Here is a 16,683-nt window from a genome sequence, read left to right on the forward strand (position 1 = left end):
TAATGATTGCATGCTGTGTGCCAATATATTTGAGTGATAGCAGCATTCTTTGTGCCCAAGAAGACAGGAATTGTCCATTGTTCGGCACCATCCTTTATAGAGTCTTCTGGGGAAGGAAGTTTGAAAATTTGACTCGTGTTCCTATGAAACACTGTAGAGAAGCTAGCACAGCAGAAGATCTTGCATACCTTGAGAATGAGTCTTGTATGGGGCCCTGGGCAAAATGGAAAACGCTATATTACACAGAATGGACAACCACAGAGTGTGGGTTGGTGAGGGGCAGAAGGAAAGAGATGATGATGCCAAGAAGTGTGTGTATGTTGTTATGGGCCAGATTCATCATAGGGCAACTTGAAAATATGTAGGTTACCTCCTCTCACAGCTTTTGTTTCAGGTGATCTATAGATTCATATAGATATCAGCATATCACATGCACCCAGGTCACATTTTCAAGCTTTTCTTTGAAACTAAATGGTCTAAATAAATTTTGTTAATGAAAGCTGAGATTTTTTCCTTGGTTCCATGACTCAAGGAGCTGGTGGCATAGACTTGAATCTATACACAACATATGCTATACTCTGGCTTTGGTTTCAGAGGCAATATGGTGCAGTTATGTCCACTTATTTATATATTTCATTTGCATCTTGTTATCGTGTAATGTTTGGAAAGTACTAAATATATGCATGTGAGTAACAAACACAAATGTGTGAGGTTCTTTTCTCTTTTGTATCAATCCTGTGAACTTAGGGTCTTGGTGGTACATGTCAGCTATTTTTCTGATGAACACTTTATGTGTTGCATTTCAATTTACCCCTCTCCCTTCCCCCAAAAGAGGCATGAAATTCTAACATTTATCCCTATTTTATATCTTTCAGTGTAAATGGCTTTCATTGTCTACCTGAATTGCAAGTCTATGGCTGAGTCCTTCTCCAATACCCTCATTGAGGGAAGATATCTGTGATGTCTTGCTTACTCAGCAAAAGACCACCAAGCAAAAGTCTTCAAGGAGTGCTTCCCCCAGCCAAGCAGTATAAATAGACTAAATATTCTATAAGAAGATTTGGATTCTCAAAAAGTTGTAAAGTTCCCAGTAACAGCTTGAAATTCTGCATAGGATATATATGACAAGAGATTGGACAACGGGTTAAATTACAGAAAAGCTGGTATTATGATTAATAAGAGTTGTTATAGTCCCATCTTTGGAAAAGTTAAATTCTTTTACATGCCTATTCAATTCCTCAGTAGAGATGCTTAAAACTGTTCAATTCATTTGAATTAAGGAAGTTAAACATCACTGCAGCAACTTAAGAAAACCCTCTTGACTTCCTGGAAACTGGAAAAAAAAAGCATTTTAAAGAAGTAAGTAGAAGAGTCTCTGACATCACTTAGCTACATAGTGAGATCGCAAGTGGTTAGTCTTTGGGTGATAGAGGAAACTGCCCTCTGACTGATAAGCAGACATTGCAGTGTATGTTCACGGTTATTTTCCTTTTGATTCAAGTTTTGCAGAGAAATTCTTTTACAGAGAGATAACAATTATTTTGCTTTCTAGAGAGAGACACATGCTGTTTCATAAGGATACGCCTGATTTCCAGATATAACCATGTTTTTGTGGCTTAAACTCTTGGCATTTGGCTTTGCCCTTCTGGAGAAGGATGTTTTTGTCAAAGGTAGGTAGCAGTTGACCTTTCATTCCCTCATTTTAGAACGATAGCATTCTTTTGGTAGAACAGAGGAAATGTTGAAGCTTTGCAATATGAAGACTCGGCAATTTTGTTCAAAAACTATAATATATGTTGTCTAAAGTGGCAGCGGGTCACTAAATCAGGAAGCCATCGCATATGAAGTACAAGACTAAAATGCTTCCTGTGTAACCATGCTCAAGAGGTATATATGCTATTTTTAACAGAAAGTATGGCATTTTTTTCTTTATTTTACTTTATTCAAATCATTTGAGAAACAATGGATTTACAGCTCTTGAAAGTACTAATTCAATAGAATCTTGTTTTATTTTTTGTGAGTCAACATGTGGAATAAGAATTTGTGCGATCCAGGTCTGCATGTTTTGTATAAGAGAAGAGACTGTCATAGTGCTATATTTATTTCCTTTCAGATCATTCAGTTAATATATTTCAGGATGATTGTGCATTTATCATAGTTTCAAGCTGTTTCTTAGGCAATTTTAAGCTGAAAAAGTAGTCCATAATTTATATAATTCAAGATCGTAGCAAATGACATGCAGAGCCTTGACTTTCTTTCATGTATCCCAGCTTTATAGTCGTGTTACTAAACTGACTTCAGCTTCTCATCAGTATAAGCAAAAAAAAAAAAAAAAACAAAAACGTAAGAGAAGAAAAAGAAGAAAAAAAGAAGGAAAAAAAGCAACATTTTGCTAACATGTTTTTTAGTTGCTTTGGACTCTGGACATTAATTCTGTTATCCTTGAAGTCTCTGTAGAGAAAAGGCACTCAATAGATGTGGTTGGTAGCTGTTGGATATTATATGAAAACAAGTGAATACTATACTGTAAAGCAAAAGACCAAAAATATATTTTTTTTGTATCTGATTTATTTTTCATTTTGTATCTCATTTCTATGGCTTCCTGCCGCTCCCCTTTCTTCAGGAAGGGCAGGTAAATGCCTGCCTTCATGGCCACCTCCATTATCAATTGATGCAGTGGCTAACAGAAGGGGCTGAAAGAGGGAATAGGGAGGTAACGGTATTATACCTCAAAAGGCAGATTCTTATGCTCTCTGTCTACATACACAGGTCTGGCTTTGGATAGTGTCTTCCTACTGAGTTGCTAATAAAACTGTTATAGGAGCCTCAGGTTGCAGAAAGTACAAATGCAGCCAGAGTTCAAACACTGTGATGGAATAAAGGTCTTTGAGTATTATGAGACAGACTATATTTGGCTTTAAATTATTTTTCTTGGTCCCTGTTTCTTGTAAGTCATTCTTCATTTTTCTCCTTGCTACTTCCGGTGTGATTATGTGCAAGTTTCCCCTCTTGTTTAATTGAAGTAAAAGTATTTACCTCATTTGCTAAACACTTTGTAATTAGCAAATGAAAAACACTGTACAAGAGCTACTTATTGTTGTCATTATTAATCGTGGTAGCTTACTTTTTTTCTGCATCTGCTGTATCAAAAAACCAACTCAACAAGTAAAGTAATTAATTCATCAGCAGAATAAAATCATGTGGTGTACTGCATGGTGGGAATAAGAAGCCAGTGCTCTGACTTCTTTATTGGTTCATAGGTAGAATTGAAGGAGGTTAACCAATATTGTTAAAGTCATGCTTACTTGAGAGACCCCTAATATTGGACCAGTTCTATATTGGCATTGTTACCAATGGGACTAGTCTTGTAATCTCCATTTATGATCCACCTTTGTACCCTCTTTGATTTTCAGAGGATTGTGGCTGGGGACAAAGCATTGGAGAGGATGTGATGGCACTAACAGTCCCGTCAAAATGGGTGTGGTGCTGTGCTCAATCTTTATTGATCAGTGTTGCCAGGTGGACTTGAAGCATCTGTTAAGCTTTTTGGGCTGGAATTCACTGTCAAAGGGGTAAACATTGGGAAAGGTTTGTGGTGAGTGTGTTTTAAGCTGTGTTTTCACATTAGAATTTGCATCCAAGCATTGGGGTGATCTGTACCGAATCTGAGATGCAGTAAAGGTTGTGGGTGCTCAGAAAATTCTGTGCATGGATACACTTCTCAAAGTCAGGCCTAGTAAAGTGCCTAGAGCTGGGCACCCAGAATCACACATCACTTTAAAAACCTCCGCCTACATTTTTAAAGGAATAGCTAGAAAAAGAACAATGGTAGCACTGGGGCCTTCATATGTAATGGCTTTGTAACTATCCCAGCCATAATACAAGAATATGAGTTGGTTCTTGTCGTTTCCTCTAGCACAAGCTTCTGCCAAATGGTCAGAAGACAAATGTTGTATTTTAGGGTCAAGTGGTAGTGTGTGCAGGTGCCTATCTTTATGAAGCACTGTAGTTGGTCTCCAGGATTTTTTTTAATTGTGTAGAGGATAGACGTCCTTTCCTCCCACCTGCCCGCTGCTTCAGGCCCCATTCTTCCCCCCTCTAAAAGCATTGGTACATTGACAGTTTTTAAAAGCCTTCACCCACTGCTGAGTCACTTCTGTTTTTAAGATGCTGCTTGCTTACTTGTGGGTGGGATTTATTTTTTAAATTAAAAAATAAAGACTTTTTTTAAATTTAAAAATTAAAGGGCAGTGTCACAAAAATGGTCTTATGAGAAACAATGAACCCCAACTTCACACAAGAGAATTTTGTTTTCATCTGTGCTGGCCGCAAACTTCAGCAGAACTTCCTCTTGTTTTTGCACCCCTGCATACAAGTTAGATGTAAAGTAGATAGCCATAGGCGGCGGAAGGCTGGGGCTAACAGGGCTTAGCCCCCCTCAGCCCCCCAAACACAGCTCCACTGCTGCAGTGCCATCGCCATGCCCTGCTGCTGCAATGCTGTGCCCAGCGCCCCACCACGCGCTGGCCCTGTAACGGCTCTGCGGGAGGGAGGGGCAGCCCTGCATTGCCTCCCACCCCCCTGCAAATAATGTTTTCTCCCACCACTGTTGTATAGAGCAGGTGTGTGTTGGGAGCGGGGCAGGTGGGTAGGATTGGTAGGGCAGTGCGGTAGGAAGAGTGTGGCCTGGGTTTCCACGGCCCTGGGTCTGCTCTCGTAAAGATATGCAGAGCTTCATTAGATGAGGCTAACCTGTTCCTAAACTAATTTACCTCATCTGCACTCAGTTAGATTGGGCCGGCCATTTTTTGTCCAATCTAACCTTCCTGAACATCCATACAGACTAGCACTTAGATTGACCTTAATAGGGTTAGGTTGATCTAAGTGTAATATCTGCACATACCCTTGGTGACTACACAAGTGCACAGTGAAATCCAGTCTCTGCCTTGACAAGGCAGGAAAAGTGAGAAAGGAACAAGAGGTGAAATAACACTGCACTGGTCGCACAGCAGGTAGTGGTTGCAATTAGGAAGAGAGGCTTGGTCTCCTGACTTGTAAGACCATATTTAGTCACAAACCTAAGCTGCCTCCCAAACAATACTTATGTATATTGGATGAGCCGGAGGTTTTCACGCTCAAATCATGAATATACTGCATGCATCGAATAACTATTTTGTTAACGTTTCTTTTCTTGAGGAACCGCATTGGGGTGCATTCTGGACAGGCACAATCCCCTGCTTCTGTTCAAAAGCTAGATAAGAGACAACACTTCTGGGGTCATGTCTATGCTCCAGATGGCAGGGTAGTATAAAAATTCTTAAGTTAGTATAGCCACAGCTAGATTTACCTGAGAAGCTAGAAAATTTGACCCATGTTGAACTCCCTACTGACACATGTAAACTGCCTTCATACCAGAGTTAGCAGATTTAAGACTTAGCTTAAATAAACTTAAATAAGCAAGCCTGGATATTTCTGCATGACTATAATCTGAACGAGTAGAAATTAAGTTAATGCTCTGTCCAGCTCAGAGGTAGTTTTCCCATAAGCCTCCATTCACCTGTTCTGTATTCTGTATGCACCTGTTCACCTTATCTACTGTGTCATAAGAATGCCTTCAGTCAGATTGGATTGCAGTGCTGTCCAGGAAATAACAGTGTGGATCCTGGAGCCTGTTGCCCTGTCCATTATTTTAGGCTGAAAGTTAGGTGTTAACTAGATATGAATATAAACAGCAATAAACAAGATGGTTGCCATCTCTAAGGGTCAATTCAGGAGTTGAATTAGTTTGGAATCAGTTTATGCAATGCAGTGATGCAAATCTTGTAATGGCAAAACTCTTGACTTCCTTCTGTAAAAATCAAGATAAAAAAAAAACAGTTGTGAAACTGCCTTTACTGAAATGTTACAGTTTTTTTAGTTGAAACTGAGACTCAGACTGCTGTATTGTATTTTTCTATATATATTTTCAGGTAATTTGTTACCTTAAAAGTGGTTCCATGTTCCCTGGAGTTTCATTAACCACTACACAATCTTATCTATTTCCAGATTCTTTTTCTTTTAGGCAAAACTGTTTGGGGCCTTTAGTATCAGGATTTTAAAAGCTAGCTTTAAGAACTTCAATGCTAGCTTGCATTGTACATAGTGGTGTATAGCTATAGAATCTATTTCCTTCCTTTTCTATTATACTTCTACCTTCACAGTACTGTTTCTAGTTATTCCCTGCATGTCAATCCATTCTCAGACAGTATGCTTGTCTGTTTTGTAGATTCAAAGACTCCTCTTACAACCCTTCTCTCCATTCATAATCCCACCATTCTGTAGACTGGTATCAGCTCTAATGACATCTTTTACTGTGTGTGAATGACTTTTTTGTGGCACAAATGTGGACTCCGTGGAGCAGTTTTTTAATTCCCTTTGTTATGTTCTTCCCCTGACAATTGATGAAACAGACTACCAGCCTAAGAACAGAAAAATGAAGAGAAATCAAAGAAGCTTTCTGTACTACATATATATAGCTGCTAGCAGTTTATGAAATGAATCAACTGTGTCCTAGCCCCTGAAAAGCATTAAGAAAATGTAAAGCAATACACAAGTCTAACAATAATCTCAGTCTAAGCACAGATGATATGTAGACATATAAGTGTTATAGTCTTTCCAGATAATCAGCTAAATATTTCAAAAGTGGTTTTCCAACAGAAGCTATGGACATGCCACTTCAGTTCTAAGTGAATGAGTTCTAAGTATGGGGTGGGGATGTTAAATGTAGACAAGGCTAGAGTCTGGAAAGACTGATTTACCTTTGATACTAGCCGACTTAAAACCCAGTTGTAAATGTTATATTATTCTGAACTTCGGACTATTTGACTACCAAACTTGTGTGTCAATAAAAACAAAAAGGATTTTATATGCAGAAAGATGGTGTTTTTATAGAGCCTTGTTGGCATGTCAAAAACATGCTCGTAATAGATTTTTCTCAAGTAGATCATAGGCCTTATTAAATCCACTGGAATTCTGCATTAGAGATTAGGAAATAGCATCACATCAGCAATTGTTACCAAGGTCAAGAGTGATTCTTTATAGAAACAATAGTAACAATGTCTCTTTACTATGACTATTATTTTGCTTCCAGGCCTGTGAGATTTAGTTGTAGTTTAATTGTAGCTCAAGACTACCCTACCTTATCCCACTGTATGAGAATACAGTGCCTATGATAGTGGTGAGAGGTGAAGTATATAACATGTGCATGAATTTATGATATAAAGATCAATAGTAGCTTTTTACTGATTTGAATGACAGTAGGTTTATATAGCATGGGAAAGATTATTTGTAAACCAAAGCCTAAATAACTTTCTATTAAACTAAAACATTTCTGTTAATAGCATGCATCACATCACATCACATCACACTGTTTTCAATTGGTTCCTGCCACATAAATTCTCTTGATTTCTCTTTGCACTCAAATTGTTATTCACCTAAGCCTCACCTCTATGGTGACGTCAATGGAAAGTCCGCAAAAGCAGCAACATAAAACGCTCAAACTTGTTCAAGAAATATTTTGTCTTTTAATTTTGTTCTTTTTGATTTGAATTTAATTTTGTCTGATACTGTAAATACAGGGGGGAAATGTCCTGGGTGTTCACTGTACTTGCAATAAATAGCATTTGAGAGCTCAAATGCTTTAGTTCTGTTTTAGGGGATTGCCAGTTCTCTTTCAGTGGATTGCCTTGCAGAGCTAGCATTCACAATTGGAACCATGTGTTCAAAATAGCTATGACCATTTAGACATAAAAAAATTAATGGCCATAGCTGTAGCCAGCATCTAGGGCATTGAACTCTTTTGAAAACCTGGTTTTATTTAGGTGCTCATATGTAGATGATCTGTTCTAAATATTTGACCCCAGTTGTAGATGCTGAACACTTGAAAAATATGGTCCTGAGCTCTTTTGACTGTCTGGCCCTTAAAGTCTTGTATATTCTGCCATTAATCCAATCATTATATTTATCATAGCAGAGCATATTGGCTGGAGTCAAGATCGGAGGGCCCTATTTTGCTAGGTACAGCACAAATGCAGAATGCCCCACTAAGCTCACAATTGAATTTAAGACAAAACACAACAGTAGGTTGAAATAAAAGGATGGAACAACTGTGGGAAGTAGGGTTTGGGAAGGAGTAGGGTTTGTGCATAGCTAAACGGTTTGCATACTCCCTCTTGCTATTAATTTCTTCTTCTGAGGAACTCATTCAAACTTGTCCAACCCTTGAATACTGAGTCATTTTTTGCACCCAAAATAAACTCTAATATCAGGAACTCTTGTTCTCACACTAGTTACTGTGCCCTTACAAGTACCCTGCGTTGCCACGTGGATCCAGTGTGGTACATGGTAGAGGTCATTTAAAAATAAAACACTGAAAGGACAAAAAAAAATTACATGGGTGTCTCAAGTTTATTCCTTTGTATGTAAATTCAATCTACAAAGGTAAATATACAGATGTATCAGAGCATTAAAGTATTAACATTACTTGCATAAGTTATTTGGCCTGACTGCATAACCCTGTAATAACAATGCTGTTTTCTTCCATATTGTGATTGACAGCACAAGCAGCCAGGCAAAAAGCATATAAAGAAATGTATTTCAGTATAGCTGTGTAGATTTCTGTGTGTGATGTGTGTTTTGCATACAGTATAGACATACCTGTATAGATGTATAATAGGCAAAAATTTATAAACTTCTACTTTTGCACTTCTCCCTAACAGATGTTTCATTTATGTAGAATGGAAGTACGTAATACCACTCACACAGAGGAAGGGCAGCACCCTGTTCTACTCAGAATCTTATTTTATGCCACTTACTGTAATAACTGAGCAGCACCACCATAACAATAATACATTAATTCTCAGCTAGATCTGTTGCTGTTCTTACAGATTTATTTATATTGAAAAAGTACTCTCCACTCTGCAAAAAAAAGGGAATGGGGTGGGGAAGGGAAATGTTTAGCTGCAGGGATGCAAAGACTGGCATCAAATCTCATGAATTTCATATTATAGATCAAATGGAGTCAAACGGTCTATAATGTAAGTAAGGTCCATATACACACTGCTGAGTTTGAAATTTGTACGACACATTTACTGAATTAGATATATTTTTATATAGGCTAGTATAAGTTTCATTTTCATTGACTTTGCGTGGAGATCTGAGCATTCAGCTCTTCTCAAAACCAGTTCCTGCATAGCTGTATGTTTGAGCTGGAATTTTCTTTTCTTTTTGAAATGCCAAGAGATTTGAATGACTGCATGTAAGATAAGATATGAAATCCCATTCTGAGATGGGACTCTAAGGAAGAGTTGAAATACTGAATGAAGCAAGTACATGGTGTGATGAGCATGTAATAACCATAAGCATTTCCTTTCCTAAAAATTTTAAATTATTTCTGTCATGTCAGCTTGTCTCACAGTGTGTCTTCATGATGATGGACAGGATAGGCAGGTAATGGAACAGGGCAGAATTATGCGCCCTGTTGTAAAATCATTAAAATCTTTGTTGTAGACTTGGAGAGACACCTCTATGAATGATTGGGTGATACATCAGCTAGCCTACGGTTGACACATTTTCAGACTTCACTGAACACAAGAAATTTTAAATGACATTTTCAGAGTTCCAAACAAGGAATCACTGGATTTTTGATTTATACTTGTTCAGAAAATCGTGAATGTCAGTAAGATTACTTATATGCTTAAAGGAATGCATGTGTTTTGCTGGATCACAGCTTAGGAATCAGAGTTAATAAAACAAGATCAAAGAATGAAAAACAGCCCTTTCCCAGTGAGCTGCCAGTAACACAGCCAGTCTATTATAGGCTGAGGTGGCACTGCCCTTTTATTAATGGTACTTGACCCTTCTTTCTATAAGCTGTTTTCAGTTGCTTATAACTTTGCCAGATTCTAAAGTTTTAGGCCGAAATGTTCAATGCTGAGCATGTGCCTTAGACTACTTATTTGCTTATTCAGCATCTTTTATTGCATACTGCATGCCCCTGAATAAAGCATACACCTTGTTTATGGAAGGTGGAGTGATGAGAAAAGATTTTTCCTTGAAAATACTGGTAATACTCTTCTTTGCAGAGAAAACACAGGCAGCTGCAGTTAGTGGGGAGCAAAAACCTATGGCTGCTCTGTTAACTACCTAGCTGCAGGATATGGTAGGTGTTTCTGGCTGCACACCCAGCATGAGAGTGGGCTCAGTATATCTGCTCCCTGCACTTCCTCAGTTAAGACACACACCCCAATTATGAGCGCTTAATTTTTGGAAAAACAAGGCGTGTGACATATGAGCATAAGTATTTGCTGGTGAAATGGTAAAAATGGTTCAGCTGTTTGTCACAATGAGACTAGGGGAAAATAGGTTGTTTTCCACTACTAAAAGATTCTGGTTCTAGCTCACTCATGCTTTGTATCAGGGAGTTCAGATTTAGTGAGGAGTCAGGCTTTTTGTTAGACACAGACCTTTTCACATGAAAAGCTGCCTAAATCTGGGCATGTAATAATTGTTACAGTCAGCACATGATCAGTACAGATGTACTAGTGTTTGACATCTAAAATTCCAGGTGCTTTTGTCCCAAACACTTCCCCAATTCCTATATGTAAGCAAACATACCATCTTTAAAATGACTGAATACACTCCTGCTCAGGGCTGGAGGGTTGAAAACAGTTTCCCTTTAATGGCTACTCCAAGTTGAGGCATTAGAACAGGGGACAGGAAGCCTACCTATGCTCTAGTCGTAATGACAATGACACACTTTGCTGTCATTGAAGCTGTGTGGAGGAGGAGGAAGATCTGATTCAACTCTGGAGGAGGCAAGAGTCAAATGCTGATGAGAGTCTAGGAGCTAGAAATGGGTGGAGGGAGACAGAAAGTCAGTTCATGGGGAGGCAATTGAGATTAGATGAAGAGGTAGGAAAAAGAGAGGAGTCTGAAATAGTCATGGCAAGGAGACTGGTAAGGAGTGGGGCATGTAAAAAGGGTGCAGTGATTGATTTGACAAGAAGCCATGTTGGGGGGAGCAGTAGGTTTGGCCAAGCAGAGACCAGGGCAAAGAGCTAAAAGAAGCAAGGGTGTTGGAACTGGAGGTAATGGGCAAAAGAGTCTGGGACCACTACATCCCACTTTCTTCATGAGCCTAGAATGGCACCCAAAACCTGCATCTCGCCATTCGCCTGGTGTCAGCACACATCTGTGTCACTTACTGGCCGTGTCCCATCTCTCTCTACTGCTTGCCACATATAGAAGGACAACCATCTAGTGCCATAATGTATTCCACTAACCCAAGTGTTTGAAGTCAGTATATTGAACTAAAGGTCCCAACCATGCTGATGAACTGGGTGGGTTTGAAGTCTCAGAAGGGATTTTTTCCCCCATTTTTTAAACCTAAAATATAATACAGATGCCACATAAACACAAAATAAAGAACAAACAACTCCCTCTTCCAAATACTTGTTACTTGTGCAAATGTGTATGCAGACAATATGACAGGCTTTCATTACACGATCAGGAACTATTTTTTCACAGAATATCTGTTTTGTTAGGTGCGCAGACTTGTACGAGGCTCACTGAATGAGAAGCATTTCAGTATTTTCTTTTCTTTTTGTTCAGTGGGTGACTCCTTTTTTAACTGACTATTATTCAGACCCTTCTCATTAGACAGAATTATTCATTTTCTCTTGGGATTTTCTGTGGAGCTTCTCACTGTAATATCTGAGGATTTGCAAATATCAACATATTTATTTCTAGAATAACCCCATGAAATTACTCTGTACTATCCCTATATTCCAGGTGACAATGTGAGACAGAGAGCCACCGGTCTACTAATACTGGGAGATTGATTTCAGAGGCATAGGACCCATTTTTTAGAGTACTCAGTATTACCTTGCACTTCATATGTTCAAATGTAGAGAAGATAATTTGCCTTCAAACACTTGCAAATCAGATCAATCATGTTAAGTCAGGCACCCATAAAATACGAAAAACACAGCAGTGACTACCTAGGAAAAATTTTGTTTAACTGACCCATTTTTCAGGACAGTATTTTGTCATTACTTAGCAAAGCTCAGAGGTCTGTGTACTGATTTAGCAGAAGTTTGAGACAGAACTATAGCTTCATCATTCAAAATTTGTCTATTTCTGATTATTGCCTGTAAGAATGTAGGCTTATTTGCTAGGCACATATATGGGTTTAAATTTCCAAAACCACCAAAGGTGATTTAGAACCTAAGTTCAATTTTCAGAAAGTGATTTTGTAGCTTAAAAGCCTATCACTTTTGAAATTAAATTTTGAATATTTAATTGAGTAAATATAAACACCATTTATGTTTATAGCTCTGTGAATTGTGTTGATATAGTTGTGGAAATAGTAGCCTTTTGCTGTCTCACTCATTGTGTCTGATTAATGCTTGAGACACAAGAGACTAGGAACTATTTTACGTTGATAGATAACTTTTTTGTTTTCTAAATAAGTATGAAAAATTACCTGTTGATGGAGATTTTGATAATAGTAGATGTGGCAGTCTATGATCTATTTCCAAGAAGTATAGGCAGGATGCACCATTCCCCCACTTAAAAAAGGCTTATTGGTGATTGCTATAGAAACACTGTGGAGTCTCTAGACAGAGCAGTATAGTGGCATCCCTTCTTTGTTGCAGAGAAAGTAGTCCTGGTGGCATTGGAATCAATGCTTAATAAAGAAATCAGAATATTCACCTCTCAGGATATTTTACTCATTAGTTAGCGATAGTATAACGACACTAGAAAGTCCTGTACTATCATTCATGCAGTTTTATTGTTCAGGCAGACTTCCAATTTACATTTATAGTCAGTTTGCCTGCCCAAGGATGACAGATCTGGTCCTGTAATCCCTTTGTAAGCATTATTAGAGTTTAAGATTTACAGTGCTTTACAGGCAATGGCCCCAACCTTGTAAACATTTATCCATATCCTTAATTTTAATCCTAGACTTTATCTGAGTAAAGCTAAGTGTGGGCCCAACCATTTGCAAGCTCAAACCCTAAACCTTTGATCAGAGGGTCAAAAACATACAAAATGTATCTTAGTACAAGTCATAATTGTTGTTCCATCACATAACTGCAGGTAATAAATTCCAGATCTTTGCAACTTTTATCATTCTTGCTAGATCCAAGTCTTATGTGCACAAAACTCAGAACATCTTCCTAGAAGTTAACGGACCTTATCCTGCATTCAGGAAGGAAGTTGATCTCTGACGTTGTACTCCCCCCACCCTCCCCCCCACCACACACACACATATGGCAAACTGACTATAAATATAAATTGGAAGTCTGCCTAAACAATAAAACTGCACAAGTAATAGTACAGGACTTTCTAGTGTTGCTATACTATTGCTACTTAATGAGTAAAATATATGTGTGTGCATGTGTGCCTTCTTTTATATATACAGTTGTGAATACTGCACTATAATCTCAGCAGTAATACTGTTTTAATCTTTTAGGAAACACTAGGTCAGACAAAAGAAATGGGTGCATTTTACTCCCAGGAGAAACATGAAACATGTCATATTACTATATTTACTTACAATATATTCCTATCATTGGAGGGGATAGCATTATTTATGGAATTAGAGCTTACATAATTTGTTGCAATAACTCATGCTAAACATCAGTTATTAAAATGAACTATAAAAGAAATATCCTCAGGCCACCTATTCATTATTATCTGTGGTTAATTTTGTTACTTCATGCGTAGTGGATGTAGGCTTAATATAGGTAATGTTACTGGACTTCAGGGATCCTCAGAACATAGTGTCTAGCTATTATATAGCATTATTTACCCATGGATACCAAAGTGATTCACCAAGTAAGTAAGTAATGTTATTCTGTTTTAGCACAGAGGTTAGGAGGAAGGCAGGGCAGGGTGGTATCACAGAGACTGATTCAGAGCTATGAGCTTTTGTAGGCAACAACCTACTTTGTGTTACACAACATAGGTTGTTGCCTACAAAAGCTCATGCCTCTCTGAATCAGTATCTTGGGCCTATTCTGACTTCTGCCTGCCCCCATTTTGGTAACTAAAACAGGCAAGCAAAAGAATAATATTTGTTAAAAACATAAAATGATACAGCTTAAGCATATCACGAGCTTTAAGCAGAACAACTCATTTGTTTTAATATGTGTCAGTCATAAAAGAGCAACAGGGCAGAGAACTGACAGGTTTCACACCATACTAAGGGTTGTGAAGAGGGTATACAATAGTCCCCTGAACCGGGGTTAAATTTTGTCCTACCACAAGGCTGGACAAATGGTTTATCTCTAACACCAGCAAAGAACAAAGATGCAGGATTGATTGTATTGATGTTTCCTCCTGGGAGAAGAGTGCTAACATCTTCACAAGGAATTATATGCCTTTTTTCAAGGGCTGCTTTGGGATGGTGAATGAGGTTACAGGATGCAACTTTTTGAGTATCTAGGTGCACAAATAGGCGCACGGATAGGTAAGCATACACTCAGAGTGGTTTTACAAGAAGAGGGAGACTGCTGCTCAGGAGCAAACAAAAGCTGTTAATACTGTCACAGCCACACATGCATAAGTCAGCTAAATTGCCCAACTTTTACTCTGGATGAAGTAGGATGAAGTAGTTTTGTTACATTTATATAGCTACAGATTCATGCATACCTAAGTTATGGCATTCCAGGTGCTGTGAAGTTTGGAGCAGCAGCTAACCTGTTCTTTTTAAGGCAGACTAAGCATACATTTGTCCGTACCCTTGATATGCAGATGTGAAAGAATATGAAGAGGAAGTAACAATACAGATAATACCAAGCATGTCTATTTTGTAATGTATTTACCAACTTGTCTTCATTTTATGGTTTAGCATAGCTGATCTGCAGCACACATGCATGTCACAGGTGGCTCATGGCAGATCAAGGGTGGGACAGGAAGCATAGTGGCAGGTTGGGCAGGGAGCAGAAAGCAGAGCAGCAGATTGAAGCTAATTTATGGCATGCTTGCAAAAAAGGTTGGCCCCTTGCTGTATTATAATATTTCCAGGAGACATCAAAAATTATTTAGACTCAGTATGGATCCAGTACTGATGCTTAAATAGAGCTATATATATGGAACGTCTTATTACAGGAAATGTAATCATTAAGGAAATGGTCTGCGTCTCAGTTTGCTGGAGTGTGACATTTCAAACCAAGCCTTGTTTTAAGGGCTTCAGCTTGAAAGCAAATAAAACAAACCAACCAACCCTCCCATCCACTGCAAACTTCACAATATTTTCCTATGCCAAGTAAGGTGATTTTATTCTTGTAATGAAAAATGCTGGTAATTAATGAAGGGGACTGCTACTGAGTATTTGAAGTCTTCCAAATTCTGTTATAAGTTTTACAGATTAGTTTTAAAGGAAGAAGCCAATATGACTGTAAGCAGATTCTGGCCCGATTCAATACAAACTTCTGTGGTGTGCTACACATTTGGCAATTGTTTATGGACAATTTGAAATATTTTTCTGCTTTGCTTTATTTGAATGTTTCTTTGTCAAAGATGAAGTGATTCTCTCTTAACTCCTGTGTTATTCTAATGTTCATTATTTACTTGCTTACTCATATACTCTCTTGCTCGCTGCTTTGATCCATTTTATTGAGCTAAAAAGCTGGGAAATATGGGTGCCTATACATGTGTTCTAATGTGTTCTCATTAAAATACATCAGAAAAGACTCGATTAATAGAGTTTGCTGGAGTGTAATTGGAACACTCCAGCATGCTGCAGAGTCTCGGGTATTTAGCATCCTGCATTTGAAAACAAAGTTTAGTTAAAGTGCCCTCCCACACACACACCATTTTGAAATGTGGGATGCTGAATACATGCGGTGCTGTGGTGTTTTAATTAGACCCTGGAGCACTTGTATAGCCAACCTATTAGGCCAGCTCATACTTAAGTGTATGTGAAATCCTGGTAGGAGGAAAACTGTGCAGAATTCTAGGTTGGAGTCCTTTGAATTTTTTCCAGTGGGACAAGAATATCTAGTTTACCACAAAAAGAACAGAGGGTATGAGCTGCACACTGCAGATCCTCCAAATCTTGTGGCTCTCAAGGATGACTGGAGGCAATGGACTGATCCCAAAGAAGTAACAGATTGTAAATCAAGCCTTACTGCAGAGAAGAGTATGAGTAGGATGAAATATAATCAAAATTACTTTAATGTAACTTTCATTCTTTCTGCCCTTGGGTGCACTCACTAATTCCCTGGGGAGAAAAGTTACTTTTGAACACTGCATAAGATCAGCCTGCCAATGCAATCTTAGTAAAATCAGAAATTGCATAATTTACTCTTTGGTCTTTCAAAAAAAAAGGAAAAACGTATAAACCCAAAATAAAACATTATTCTGTAGGGTTCTTAGCATTGTTCAATAGGTTGCTCAATGGAAAGATTAAAGTGCCCAGTATTTTATAGCAATAGTTGTTACAGGTAGGAACCTCATCTAAAAAAAATCAATTTGGTAATGTTCCAAAATATTAAATAAGTAAGAGAAATAGTTTCTTGCTAAATGGACCTTACTAAGTAAATAGAGAATTCCTGGCATCACTGTGCCACAACGTTTCAGATGATATTTTTAATCACGCATATTTAATTTTGTTTCTAAAAATAAAAAACCCTT

General features: G+C 38.2%; 1 protein-coding gene across 6 annotated transcripts in view; it reads left to right on the forward strand.

The window, feature by feature from the left end:
* The first annotated feature begins 1,242 nt into the window (after positions 1-1,242).
* PTPRC (protein tyrosine phosphatase receptor type C) overlaps positions 1,243-16,683 on the forward strand; it is a 147,851-nt gene continuing 132,410 nt past the window's right edge. For 5 of the 6 annotated variants that reach the window (XM_090048863.1, XM_090048866.1, XM_090048865.1 and 2 more), the window contains exons 1-2: positions 1,397-1,468; positions 1,553-1,670. In XM_090048863.1, the coding sequence (XP_089904989.1) occupies positions 1,604-1,670 (67 nt within the window). In that variant the 5' untranslated portion in view covers positions 1,397-1,468; positions 1,553-1,603. Of the gene's footprint in view, positions 1,360-1,396; positions 1,469-1,552; positions 1,671-16,683 lie in introns of those variants that run through there. The other variant, XM_090048864.1, reaches the window with a different exon arrangement.

The sequence above is a fragment of the Crocodylus siamensis genome, chromosome 5, assembly GCF_052110815.1.
Source record: "Crocodylus siamensis isolate JL-2025a chromosome 5, ASM5211081v1, whole genome shotgun sequence".
Classification (NCBI taxonomy): Eukaryota; Metazoa; Chordata; order Crocodylia; family Crocodylidae; genus Crocodylus; species Crocodylus siamensis.